The sequence below is a fragment of the Saccopteryx bilineata genome, chromosome 2, assembly GCF_036850765.1.
Source record: "Saccopteryx bilineata isolate mSacBil1 chromosome 2, mSacBil1_pri_phased_curated, whole genome shotgun sequence".
Taxonomy (NCBI): domain Eukaryota; kingdom Metazoa; phylum Chordata; class Mammalia; order Chiroptera; family Emballonuridae; genus Saccopteryx; species Saccopteryx bilineata.
The window spans coordinates 145,345,184-145,359,982 of record NC_089491.1 but is presented as its reverse complement, the minus strand read 5'-3'; the positions used below and the strand labels follow the sequence as shown (position 1 = coordinate 145,359,982).

The following is a 14,799-nucleotide window of genomic DNA, read 5'->3' as shown; positions in this document are numbered from 1 at the left end:
TTTCTGAAAGAATTCTGAGATAACAGCCCATGGTCAGAGCTGCGTTCTGTGAAGGCTGACGTGAGTTCTTTGGCAGGCCACGGTGCTTTATCGATGCTCTTTGGCTTCACCCCACCATGTGACTCGCTCCAGACATGGGTGTGCGGCACTGGAGATCGCAAACTTTGTAACAAACTACTACCAATTTCATAATACACAGCCCCAAACCAGTTTTTTGGACATCTTCTTTCAAAGCATATGCTCTTCAGATTGTAAAATATACTCACTGCACTACCATTCCTTAGGACTTCCCCATTCTCTCTCGTAGCCTGTGTTTTATTTCCCCCTTTGAGAAAGGGCATATGTTTGTACGTTAATACATTAAATACATTACATAGCATGCATGGTGATAACTCACTAGGAAGCCTTATATAAGGCTTCTGTAAGCCACAGGGTTTCACAATTCCTTTAGAAAATCCCTGGGGACAGACAGAGCTGATTCAGTAAAGGAAGTGAGGGGGACCCAGGGCACTGCATATGACATTTATTTATTTGGGAAGTGTTTTAAATATAGAACTTATAGAAGTGCTTTCAAATTATATACTGTGATAGATAACATACTACTAAAGCACAGAAAGGCTAAGTACAGTTCAACAGCAGAGGGCACGAGGTCATCTCTACTTCTGAAAGTCAATGGAAAAGCCTAAGTTCACTGCAGGTGAGCCCTCTAGGCCCTTCTCAAAAAATGGAGTTAGTAGTATAAATGAGTTTTGTCATCATTGACTGAAATATGAGAGCCACCTTGGTGCCTTCACACAGTTGGTGTAAATGTTCTACCTTCCTCTTCTCACTATTGTCAGCTCCATAGGGGGTTGAGCATTGTGGGCACAGATTACAAAACAGGTGCACGCAGCCCCTGGCTTGCTGGTCTTAACAGGTAAACCGTCCTTGCTTAAGTATGGACTGGCTCAGCAAGGTCCATGTGGGCTAATAAAATGTCAGAGCTTGCTGTTTGGGGCATCTGATGTGTTTCCCTTGTCCTTCAGTCAGTACAAAGGGAGTCATGGCAGGAGGAACACCATGGTCATTCAAAAACCATTTATTGCAAGTCTACCAGAAGCCAGGCCCTATGCCCAGTGCTGGAAATATGTTGGTGCACAAAATCCTATTCTTGTCCTATGAATGGAGGAAAGCAGCAAAATGAGAATTTTTAAATAATGTGATAATTAAGGAGAAAATACAGAAGCTGCGAGAGCACATGGTAGGATGCCCCACTGTAGCCCCAGGAAGTCTGCCTGAAGAGGTGCCGCTGGGACAGGATCTGCGGGGTTCGGGAAGAGCAGCGCAGCATGCTGGTTCCAGGAGTGGGCACTGGGGACAGACCTCTTTGGCTCAGAAGCCTAGCTCTGTCACTTTGCTATGTGACCTTGGCTAAGTCACCTAACACCTGTGACATGGATAAGGATATCCAAAGATTACTGGGAGGGCTAAATGAGTTAATACATGTAAAACACTTGGATTATTACCTAAAATATTGAGTTAATAAATGTAAGCTATTATTATTCATTTCAAGAAAACATTGATTGAATGTTTACTCTGTGCCAGGATATGCTAATGATTATTAAATATTTGTGTACTAGTATATTGGGTTTTTTTTAATGTTCATGACTTTATTCTTTTGTAAAAAATTATTTTTATTTATTTATTCATTTTAGAGAAGAGAGATAGAGATAGAGATAGATAGATAAATAGAGAGAGAGAATAGGGGGAGGAGCAGGAAGCATCAACTCCCATATGTGCCTTGACCAGGCAAGCCCAGGGTTTTGAACCGGCGACCTCAGCATTCCAGGTCGAGCTTGATCCACTGCACCACCACAGGTCAAACTGTACTAGTGTACTGTTTACCTTACCCTCTAGTATATAAGCTCTAGGAGATAGTAACTTTATTTCTGTTTTCAGTTTTATGCCCAGCACCTAGTCCCAGTGTCTGACATAAGGGGTCATTTAATAAGTAACAGATACATGAATAAAGTCATAGGCAAGACAAACAGAGCTATTGCCCTTCTGGAACTTGAAGTTTCAAGGAACAGTTTCCAAAATGTGGCTACACATTACAGTTTCCTAGGAAGATTTTTGAAATATTCTAATGCCTGGACCTCATTCTACAAAATTCTTACTTAATTGGCCTGAGGTAGGATTTAGGCAATGATTTAATATTTTTTCCACATTCCCAGGTGATTCTAATATACACATATGACCCACTGAAATAAACTTACCAAAGCCACTAAACGGCAGGAAAGGGGCAAGAATCAAACTCTCAATAATGTTTGAATATTTGCTTAAAATGTCATAGAGGGCCTGACCTGTGGTGGCGCAGTGGATTAAGCATTGACCTGGAAATGCTGAGGTCGCCGGTTCAAAACCCTGGGCTTGCCTGGTCAAGGCACATATGGGAGTTTATGCTTCCAGCTCCTTCCCCCTTCTCTCTCTCTGTCTCTCCTCTCTTTCTGTCTCTCTCTGTCTCTCCCTCTCCTCTCTAAAATGAATAAATAAATAAATAATTTAAAAAAAAAAATGTCATAGAGGCCTTGGCCAGTTGGCTCAGCAGTAGAGCATCAGCCAGGTGTGTAGACATCCTGGGTTTGATTCCTGGTCAGGACACACAAGAGAAGCAACCATCTGCTTTTCCATCTCTCCCTCTCTCCTTTCTTTCTTTCTAGCTCTCTCTTCCCCTCCTGCAGCCATGGCTCAGTTGGAGCAAGTTGGCCCTGGGCACTAAGGGTAGCTCCATGGCCTTGCCTCAGGCACTAAAATAGCTTGGTTGCTGAGCAGTGAAGCAATGGCCCCAGATGCGCAGAACATTGCCTATAGGGGGCATGTCAGGTGGATCCCACTCGGGGTACATGTGAGGCTCATGTGCGAGTCTGTCTCTCTGTATCCCCGCTTCTCACTTAAGAAAAAAAAAGGTCACGGAACACAATGTGGGGGGCAAAACATACTCCCAAGACTATACTAGTAGGATTATTTGAATAAAATAAAAATTGGGAAGAAACATTCCTTTAATAGTTCCTTATTTCATGATTCTATACTTATTCTCTGACAGCCAGAACCTTTTATTTCCATCTCAATGTGTTGGGTCATTGTTTTCTTTGGAGAATTGCACTTTAATTAAATTAATTTTCTAGTTTCTCTTTTAAAGAAAGAGAGGTGACCCACAGTGGAGAATAGAGTGCCAATACGCCACTCCTGTGTCAGTCTTAATAAGGTTTTTGGCAGCCTTGGTGAGAACCTATTTCCCTGACCAGCACTCACGAGTAGCGTGAGGTTTTTGACAACTGGAAGTATGAAGATGAACTAATCAGTGCCAGAACTTTTCATTGCTCCTCAGGAATTCTGCTTCCTGCGGTGACTCAACCGTGAGGGTCAGGAAAAGCAGCCACAGGGACAGCTGAGAACTAACTGGATGTATGTACAGTGGAGAAATTTTCCAAACAGAACTGAGCGCCTGTCTCCATAATTGTCAACTTGCTCAAGTGACTGATTTTTCCAACACCTCCTCTCAATGACAAGTAAAAACAAATAGGGCTTTGGGAGAAGTGACTGAAAAAAAAAATACCTGTCTGAGAGCAGAAATGGACAGATTTCTGGCACTGGAGGGGTAGGTGGCCTGAGTTTGGCCAGGGCCATGATGTGCTCAAAGGTAATGTCCGTCTGAGTGCTGGCGTTCATGAGCTGCACTTCGGGGGCCGTTCCGTACATGGGTTTACTGAGCGGCGTTCGCCTGAGCACCTGAACCACAATGGGCTCCTTGGCATTTCGAAAAGCTTCCACTGCCTCTTCATGGGTGGCCTTGGAGAGATCCTTCCCATTGACCTGTGGAGATAAAAGAACATTACTCATCTCAGAGGAAAGAACAGAAAGGCTGTCATAGTAGCTTAATAAAAGGTGGGGAGGGGATATTTCAATCAGCTGTGATAGGAGTTTTGTAAAGGAATATTTAATCAGGCATTGATGTATATTGAATGCTTCACCAATAGGAGGAAGTGAAGGGGATAAGGAAAACAATTACTCGTGGTGTCTTTAGGAAGGACACCATCAGGAAATGTTGACTAAAATCTTCAGATAGGTAGAAATGTTAAGTATATACTTTTTTTTATTGATGGTTTTAATTTGTAAAAATGTTAAGTATATATTTTTTTATGACTTAATCTTTTGGAGAGATTTTCACTATTTCATCAAAGTCTTCCTGGCCTAAAATCTGGTTTTATTTTTATTTTTGGATGGCATCAAATTTCTTTCAGATGCATCATCTTTATTCAATATCATGTTTTTTCCAAGATAATGTACATTTTATCCTACATTTTTTTTAATCCAAAGTGTGGTCTATATCACGTAAGACATTATTACCTTAGAGATGATTAGAAATGCAGAGAACCTGGCCCTACCCCAGACCTTCTGAATCAGAATCAGAGCTGGCATTTTAACAAGATCCCAACTGGCCCTGGTTGCTTGGCTCAGTGGTAGAGTATAGATCGGTGTGTGTATGTCCCAGGTTCAATTCCAATCAGGGGACACAGGAGAAGTGCCCATATGTTTCTCCACCCCTCTCCCTCTCCTTCCCCCTTTTCTCTCTCTCTCTCTCTCTCTCTCTTTCTCTCTCTCTCTGTCTCTCTCTATCTCCTTCCCTCACAGCCATGGCTTGATTGGTTTGAGAGTACTGACCCGGGAAGCTGAGGATGGCTTCATGGAACCTCCCCCTTAGGTGCTAAAAATAGCTCGGTTGTGAACATGACCCCAGATGGTCAGAGCATCGGCCCAGATGGGGTTTGCCAGGTGGATCCCTGTTGGGGCACATGCGGGAGTCTATCTCCCTTCCTCTCACTTGGAGAAAGAAGAAGAAAATAACCCATAAAACAAAAAACAACAACCAAAGCAAGATCCCAGCTAATCTATATGATATGCACATGAAAGGAACTAATTGGATGTATGTACAGTGGAGAAAGGAACACTGCTTTAAAACACCTCTGAGTGAGAATATTGGGTCCCTTTGGATCTAGCCTTACCTATTTTAATTTATATCAATTGATGACACTCCAAGGTAGCCCTGGACATAGCAGAGAAAGAGGTCATATCTGCGTTTGCCCACCATCACTGCTTCTCAGCAGGGCCAACTATTGGTATTTGGGAGAGAAAAATTCTTTTTGTGAGTCTCTCTCAGGCTGTTTATTAAGGGCCAGTGATGTTCCCAACTTTTGTGGCACCCTAAACATCTACACACTTTCCTGAATACCCTCTGGATGGGCAGTATAGGCTGCTCTCAAATAGTTGTCCATTTATTTCCCTACAATGGGTCCTGATAACACAGTCTCTTAGTGGGAGTTGTGTTTTAATAAAGAACTATGGCATCCTGAAATAGCTTCTTTACTCCCACCCCAATTGAATCAATAACGTTGCTGTTGCATGTAGGAAAAGATACTTGGGAGCACAATACTGTATACAAAATCGCTGAAATTAAACCATTTCTAGACAACAAAGACACCGCTTGTTGGTGAGGCTCTCGTTGACAGCCGTGCACCAGGAAATCCTTAGAGATCCCCAGAAAAGAGCAAAGGGAGTCACTGAGGTGCAATCATAGAGCAATTGCTGACATTCAAATGAACACATTTTCTCTCCCTGAGTAGACAAGAATATGCGTGTGCTCAGAGCCAGTGTGGGGCATTTGGGGGTAAATGATACAATGCCAGGTAGAAACTGTCATGTCATGTAGAGACAGGCTTAATGACCTGGAGGAGCTAATTTACTCAATGGGCCCTGAAAGAGTTAATGTGCCTTCAAAAACGGAGCAATTGAGTTTCCTCACCAGCAAAATATGTCCCAGTACAGTCCTTGGATCCCTAGTAAGAGGAAATCTGAGGGGGTCCCTACTAGTGTGCACGCACTCACCAATCTGTACATTCACACCCTGATTCCTTTCTCCATGGACTACACTTGGAAACTGTCACACAGTTTTCATTGGCACAACCATAACGTCGCGAGGACTTCAGGCGTATGGGAGTATGTAAACATAGGACACCTATGGACACACTCATCCGTTCTGTGAGCTACTGCCAACGACAGGCACTCTGGGATGAGGCCACCACTGTCCTCCCTGAGGACATACAGTCGGCAGTTTATAATAAGAGAAGTTCCAGATGGAAAAGCACAACCTAAAAACGAGCCTCTTGTGTTTAGTGTAGCCATCCTCTATGTTGTGACCATACTGTGCTCAGTTTTGATCAATTCCAGGGTTCTAGAAACTGACCCAGTGGTAAAGAGATGGCTCTGTCAGTGGTATAGACTCATCCTTCTGTCCCTAGGCTTCCCACTTCATGGGGTCCCTTCCATTTAGTGAATATTCTAGCAAAGTATCTTGCCCTTCCCTCTCTGCAGAGGACTCTTGGTCACTTTATCAACTATTGCATTTAAAACCTATTGAAACTATGTCAACAGGTTACCTTTTCCTATGAGCTTTGTATTTAGAGTAATCCCTAATAGTGGCAGAATGAAAGACGATAGTCTCATTTTAAAAGGAACTTCAAGCAATATCTGAGGGGACAGGAAAAAAAAACTTGTGGCCAGGGTTTCCTCCAGTCACACATGCAATCCTACTAATACATAAATTGTGTGGCATTAAAGTAGTGTGAGCAGACTAATGCCATTAATCCATTTCTTCTTCAAGGTGGCCTGGTATCTCGCCTACATGTTAACCTCGTCTTGGCATTCCTTTATTTATTTGTTTTAGTGATGTTCAAAACGAGAATATTTTTTGAAAAGTGAGTTCCTTACTGATGATGATGATTTATTTTATGTTCCTATGAGCTAAGTAGGATCATTTTTTGCAAAATCCAGAAATGTATATAATTTCTACAGAAACATAAAATTACTGAAGAGTATTTTAGGCTGTGAGATCATTCGTTCTTATCATAATGGTTAGTATACCCAGACCATATTAGTGTTCATACTGCAAGATCAACAGCTATTGATTCTAAGACCTGTCCATCCATTCATTTACAATCACGGCATTTACATGCAAATTTTATTTTTGGTTTTAAGGACAATCAAATACAATCTTAAAAAGGGACCATGTAATCTCAAATACCTGATTCTCTCATTGGGGAATGCTCTTTTCTTCCAGTTCTCACTTAGCTAACCTCTGTTTTCATAAGCTATTTAATATCTCTCGAAGTAGAGAAGTCTATGACCTTTAGAGGCTTTACTGCTCACGTGGTCCCTTGGAAAATGTAAGCACTGATAACACAAAACACTTTTTTTTCTTCCACTTCCCTTGAAGTTCATCAACATACTGTTAGCCTATCAAAAGGTCACCATTTTATAAATTATGCCTTTCACAACAGAAAAAAGAACAGATTAATTGGGATTTTTCTGGCAGTGGCTTTGCTCAGTTATTATCAGTTGCAGCTAGGGAGAAGAATAACACTTAAAAACTATCTCAAGTTTTAATCTTACAGAAAAATTTTGTGGTAAATTAACAAATAAATATAATAGCAAAACTTTATTTTTTCCCCCCCAAGTGGTGAGATCCTAAACCAAGAACAAGGTGTCTGCTATTTCATGGTGCTGTGTATTTCTTTTCTGTCGTATCTTCTCGCTCCCTCCTTCCCTTGCTTGCTTCCTTCCTTCCTTCTTACTCCCTCTGTCTCAATCGGAATATGGTTTTGTATGGGTGACGTATAATTTCTATGTGTCCTGTGACATGAGACTGGAGGTGGTGTGTCATTTCATGAGGGCAGTGAAGGATGTAGATCCAAACTCTGCTTGCTGCCCAGTGAAAGGAGGGAAGTTCTTTTGCTAGAAAAGTCCAGGGAAGCTGAATTTCAGAAGGAAAAGAGGACGAAGAGGGTTGGGAGCAAAATTGTTAAGAGGAGATGGAAGGTAATTTGAAGATTGAAAAAGAAAGACCCTTGCATCCTGTGGTTTGAGTTTGAAGTTTATATGCAGAAGAGTTTCAAGAGGGCTGGGAGTGTGATGGAGGCATGGTATGGAGCAAGAAACTTTTTATCATGTGTTTTTTTCTTTCTTTTATCATGCAAGAAACTTTCCATTCGTTAAATGGAATGTGTGAGAGGTCCGAGTCGTAATAAACATGAGGAGTGTATGAGATGATTCCTTTTATTATCTAACATCTACATTTTAATAACTGTGGCCAAAACTAATTTGGTTTTACGGTTACCAAGCAACAAAAGTAACTGAAAGATTCACGTAATGGATATTTAACAAAAGACTAACAGATCCAGGGTGGGATGACTGGACTCTGAGATGCTGATTAAGCTATGTGACTGGAGATAAATAAGAAACCAGGCAAGTTACGCATAAAGAGCTTTTCAGAATTGGCAACAGTATAAACAAAGGAAGAAAGATATCAATGATAGAAATTCTAGGAGAACTAGAGGCATGTGATTGTTCTTATAAAAAAGTATACTTTGGATTAAAAACAAGTGGGAAAACAGTGTTACCACCACATTGTAAGGTATATATATAAATGTTGAGTCACTATATTGTGTGTGTGTGTATATATATATATAAATACCTATATATATTAATGTTGAGTCACTATATTGTACACCTGAAATTAATACAATATTGTATACCAACTATATTTAAATAAAATATATAAAAATAAAAAGAGTAGTCTTAATCATGTCAATATTTAACAGTTATAAGACATTCAGATAAACTAGCAAAAATAAAGAGATGACTGGTAAATAAAAAAATTTAAAAACTGATCATGGGAAGCTGTTTCCTGAGAAGGTCTTCCTCTCAGCCCTGCACTTGTCTCAGTGAAGCTGAAATATATACACATTGTTACAGATATGAAAAAAAATAAGTGTTTTGTTTCTAAAAAGTTGCTAATTTCCATTATATTGATAAGAATAAGTGGATGGGAGAAAAGTAAGCACTTCTCAACAATCAGTGCAAAAGAAGGGTGAATACATTTCTTGTGGCAGATGGCCTAATTAATCCATAAGCAACTTGAGAATGTTAAGTGAAGAATATAGCTTTTCTTATGTAAAGCATATCACAGCAATGTTTGATGAAGCTTCTGTTTAATGAACAACCCACCCTTTTGGATAAATTGCAAAATCTGGGCCACTTGTCAACAACCTCCCCAGAGTGACTGGTGGCCTCAGCTTGAATATGAGTTGTTCTACTTTGATTATTCCTCCAAATCCAGCCACATGAAAATTTTCTTGAGTATCAGAAAACAAACGGGCTTTCTTTTCCCTTTTGAAGTGCAAACAAGTGCATATATAACTGAGTCACCCTGGTGAGTTGCCATTTCTAGAGTCAGCTGTTTGGGAATGATGAAGATTTCCAAATCTCTGTGTCTCTAATGAGAAACATGGTCTCTTAAGCATCTCTGCCTTTCATGGGAGAATACATAAAAGAATACTCAATAGAGGCATAGAATATCAAGGATATGTACAATCACTATAACCCAATTTCAAACTGAGAATATTGTTTTTAATAATTTCAAGTTATTTAAAGTGTTTTGGATATATGTATACATTGTGAAAGAAATCCCATTATCTAGTTAATTAACACTTTCATACCTCACATTTAAGTTCTACTCTCAGTAAATTTCAATGATCTAATACAATGATATTGACTGCAGTCAACATGTTTTACACTATATCCTCAGACCTGAGTATTGTTATTCCAGTTGGGCATGACAGTTTACAAGCTCTTCCACCCTTACAAATAACTGTGGAATTAATTTTGATTAAAGTCCCTAGTGACTTTTGATCAATTTTTCTATTTGATAATTAGGGAAGGGATATAAAAACATGGCCTAATAATATTTTATAGGAGAAATGTAGTGGATAGAGCATCAGACTGGGCCGTGGAGGACCCAGATTTGAAACCCCGAGGTTGCCAGCTTGAGTGCAGGCTCACCAGCCTGAACACGGGGTCGCTGGCTTGAGCATGGGATCATAGACATGACCCAGAGCATGACCTAAAGGTCGCTGGCTTGAGCCCAAGGTCGCTGGCTTGAGCAAGGGGACACTCGCTCTACTGTAGCCCCCCAGTCAAGGCACATATGAGAAAGCAATTAATGAACAAGCAATCAACGAACAACTAAGATGCCAAAAGATGCTGCTCATTTCTCTCCCTTCCTGTCTGTCCCTAACTGTTCTTCTTTCTGTCTCTGTCAAAAAAATAAATTAATTAATTAAAAAAAAAAAGGAGGAAAGTATTTCAGTTGTTACTAGAATGTTTGGTATAAAAGAAATGTAAAATAATCCAAACCCTATATTTATTAAAACATTTGCAATATGCAGCCTTTAAATCAATTTAAAGAAATTTCAGCATACTTTTCCTAAACATTGATGTGTTTGATTCTATGAGGACATCTGTTATATAAATTGAGTAAGCACAGTATAAAAAATATTTAAAGTATGAAAACCTCACAGAATATGAATCATGCAAAATTATCTGAAGAAAACCTAGTTAGAGATTGACTATCTTGACCTTTGAAAATGTTTTTAGTGAACAAAACTATCATTGGTAGGTTTGTGATCATTATGTTAATTTTAGAAAGTAAGAACATAAGAAACATTAGAAAATGCTGGATTGCATTAAAGCAAAAGTCTGTGTAGTCCAGTGTTCTGCTTTTGACAGTGCTATTCCTGGATATTTGGAAGAAAAAATGGTAAATAGCATACATGATATAATGAGCAGACTTATCCAAAAGTGATCCCGGGGCTCTTTCTGGTTTGTGTGAACTGCGAGGGACTGGTAACTTCATTTTCCTGATGTGTGTGTGGGAGAGTGTTGTAGCTTATCTTTAGCTCCCAATTCCCCAGGTCCCAGGCAGCTAGCTTTCCCAGACAAATGGAAATAACTGACTTCCATTAGCCCAGTAGTTGGGTAGTCTGTTTCCTTACCAACAATGTTTCCATAAGAAGAGAGAGCAATAGCAGTGAATGGGATCCCTGGCCCCCTGCATGACTGCATTGTTGACTCTTGACTTGTATGTTTCCCTAATGAGGACTGTTTCCTTACCTATAAGTTGAGACCTTGTGGGATTTGCTCTTATTAACCCTCTGGTACATAAAACACATTTGCAACTTAAATAATTGAATATATTAAAAATGCTCATATATGCAACAGTATAATGAGCTGAAGACTGCCCGTAATCCAATGAGATATTTAGACAGCTTATAATCACATTTAGTTAATTGTGACATTGAGGTCACTACAGTAGGACGGTATGCTGCTTCATCTCTTTCACAGGACATTTCGATGGTGCAGGATTTCCAAATGTAAGCAAGACTTATCTTCAGATTTTTTTTTCCCCCCCAAGTTATAAAAGAAAGTTTACTTAGAAAGTTACAGATGTAAAAGAAGTGAACTAGCTGGGCTGTGTGGGCTCTGGAACAAGTTACAGAGGCAGAAGGACCCTTGGAGCTTAGGAGGGAGAAAGGCAATGGTAACACCCACCTGAGGGAAGAAAGGGAGAAGGGAAAGGTGCGGGCGAGCTCCTGAGGGGGAGAGTGTGCTCAACTTTTCTTATTAAGATGTAGAATAATACCACATGATCTCACTTATATGTGGAATGTAATGATCAAAAGTGAACTGAGGAACAAAACAGAGGAAAAGGCAGGGTCACAGGGAGCAGAGGGACAGCTGTCAGAGGGAAGGGGATTGAGGGGATGGGATCAAAGAAAGTGAAGGGATTAGTGAAATTATATACATAACACAGAGATACAGACAACAGGACAACAAATCCCAGAGGGAAGCGGGGGGGGGGGGGTGAGGGACAAAGGGGTGGGGGTGAGGGAGATATATTGAGTGGGACACTTGAATCCATGTTAACACAATAAATTAAAATTAATAAAAATTTAAAAAAAGATGTAGATCCATTATTTGTATATTTATCAAATCTGTTCTTGAACCAATTTATGATCTAGTTATAGGAAATCTTGGGGATGCATCTTTCATCCCTATCACTTTTATTTCTTATTTTTTGTGTCTGTTCTTTTGTATTTTGTTTCTTTTCTCTCTTTTCTTGTTTCCGCTGCCACACTTCTTTTCTAAGCTTTCCCATTGGGGATTTAACAACTTTGAGAAGTGTTGGTTTATATAAGTTATTTGTTATTAAGAAACAGATTATATATGATATGTTTTGATTCTTACTGAGAGAAATAAATTAAAATATACACAACATATTTTCAATTATCTCTTTATAACTTATTTCCCTTCACCTTAATGAAAAAAAATGGAAGTTTCTCCTCTTTGGCACATGAGCTGGTGGTTCCAAGTCTGTCCCCCAGATCCACAGTCCACTCTTCCCTGCCCGGCTCCGTGCTCCGTGCTCCGGGAGGCTCACCCTGTGTACTGAATCACCAGGCTCCTCACTTTATGTCTTTTGTTTGGTTCCATCAATGGTAAGAGAGCTAGTATTCTGTGCTCCCCACCTCCCCGCCCCAACCTGGCTTTCAGGATGCCAGCTCTTACTAGGTTCACTCTCCTCTCTCAGCTGTCTCCTTCTGGTCTATGGGTAGCAAGGACGACTCTTTCTATTGCTATTCCTTACGTTCTTTCTTTCTCTTAACTCTGCTTACACCTCAGTAAATTATTCTGTCATTAAACTGTCTCAATCTGGCCTGAGTGTGCCTTTCATTTCCTGCTGGGACCCTGCCTGGTACAACTAGAAATGAAACTCCTCTGATTTAAACAATAAAGCAACAAAATATTTTAAAAGCTGAAAGTTACCATTTTTACAAATTAACTTTACTATCAAAATTAGTTACAGCAAAAATACAATTTCTAATTTTCTCAAATTTAGTAGAAGTCATAGATTTTAAAGGGAGAACTAAAATACAATGTTTATGAAAATATTATAGCAAATTAAAGTATTCAGATAATTGATGTGGACAGTTATTTTGTAAAATATCCTTCAGTGAGCCATTGTCTAGTATTTCCTCTTGATTAGGTTCAGATTATGTATTATTGGCAGGAATTCTTAGAAGTTGTGTTGTGTCTTTCAGCATAACCTATGAGAAAGTTAGTAATATAGATTTGCTTATTACTGGTCATATTAACACATATGACAACAGAAACAGAGATAATGAGAATGAATAAAAGCAAAAGTAAAATATTAATTTTAACCTTTGGGGGAATCTAAATAAATGGTATTTGAGAATTTTTTGTACTATTTTTGCAACTTTTAATAAGTTTAAAACTGTCAAAATAACATGTTTTGAATTATTTTTTTGTTGTTGTTGGCTAAGAACTTATATGTGTTGTAATATTTAGAGTGAATAGTAATTATAAGGAATTGACAGATCAAGAGCTTCCTCAGAGGGTGTAACATATTTGCATATCTCTAGAGAAACAAATTTCTACTCTGCACTGATGTCTTTATTTCATGAGGGCGAATCCACACACACATCCCTACAGCAAGAAACACAGAGATTGGTATCACCAACTTTATCATTGTCATACCAATTCATCTTCTGAATATCACCTGAAATCCTGTTCTCCTCCAAGCTGAGCTATTTAAAAAGATAGATGGCTGCCTTCTGGCTAATTGTGGAAGTTCTTTCATTACTACAAAAAGACATTTTATATCTCAAGTGACTATATAAGCAGTGAATAATGACTTGAAGACTTTGGAGAGAGTCCACTGATGAAATGGTAGGATAACAACCACTTACTGACCTTTTACTTCCTAAGATAATAGTAAGCTGATGGATCTGATTATTAATAAACCTATCCATTGAGTTTTGACATATCAGATCCAAGTATGTTAAACTTAATGAGGAATTCTCAGGGACACAAAAATTTGCTGCACCAGGCCTAAGAGTGTAAAGACATAAGGCATAGAGAGAGAAAACGATATTGAAATAAATACACATTGTTTCATTGGGAATAAACTTCATTGTAATTCAACAACCAGAATTTTCTTTAAAAATTACTACAAATAGTATTAGTAACTGAGGTCTTGGACAGAGCGATCTCTCTTTCATGTTCACTGACAAGAAGAAATGTGCTCTTAGCCCTGAACAAGATCTTTCGGTCCCATTTTTACTACAAAAGCCTATGTGAATATCAAGAACATAACCTTGGGTCTTATCCACACCAGCATGGTGCCAAAGAAGTGCTAAATATAACTATCCGTTAATGGAAGGAATGAAAGGGTTCCACATAGTTACTGATAAGAGACTATGAGAGGAATTATGTGTAACAGGGCATCTGTCATAACAGCATCAAAGATGCTGAGGACATCTTCACCAGATGTTGGCTGTGGTTTATCTAGAAGAGTGAGCTCATGTTTCACTATTTAAATCCTTCTGTACAAAAGACATTAAATGATAGGAAAACTGTTTTGTTTGGTGGTACAGTGTAAGAGCCCAAAAGTGTGTATTACATACTTGACAATATGTGTGTTCAATAAATTTTCATATATTTCTCTATCAAGATTCACCTTAAATAAATGCAGTTGGACTTTTCATTAAAGTTATCTGTGTTTACATGCCAGCTGTGTTCCTTTCACTGCCTCGCTCCATTTTGTAACCCAGTTATCTATTCTATTTCTTTTACCTAAATATAAATGATTTGAGTGGCAAGCCAAGGCATAAAGTGCTCTGCTTGTAAGCCCTCCCCCCACCATCAGTCAATGTTTTAGTATAAAAGAACATGAATGTGGGAATCATCTGAAATAAGGTTTTCAACACAGGTCTCAATATTAGCTGTTTGTGAGTAAGTTATTTAAACTATCTGAGCCTCAGTTTCTTCAAGTGGAAAAGGAGATGA

General features: G+C 39.1%; 1 protein-coding gene across 1 annotated transcript in view; it reads right to left on the bottom strand.

Annotated features, from left to right (window-relative positions):
• The window catches only part of PDZRN4 (PDZ domain containing ring finger 4), a 150,935-nt gene that overhangs the window by 74,632 nt on the left and 61,504 nt on the right, over positions 1 to 14,799 (bottom strand). Inside the window, exon 2 of the mRNA XM_066258122.1 lies at positions 3,596 to 3,852. Coding sequence (XP_066114219.1) covers positions 3,596 to 3,852 — 257 coding nt within the window. The remainder of the gene's footprint in view (positions 1 to 3,595; positions 3,853 to 14,799) is intronic.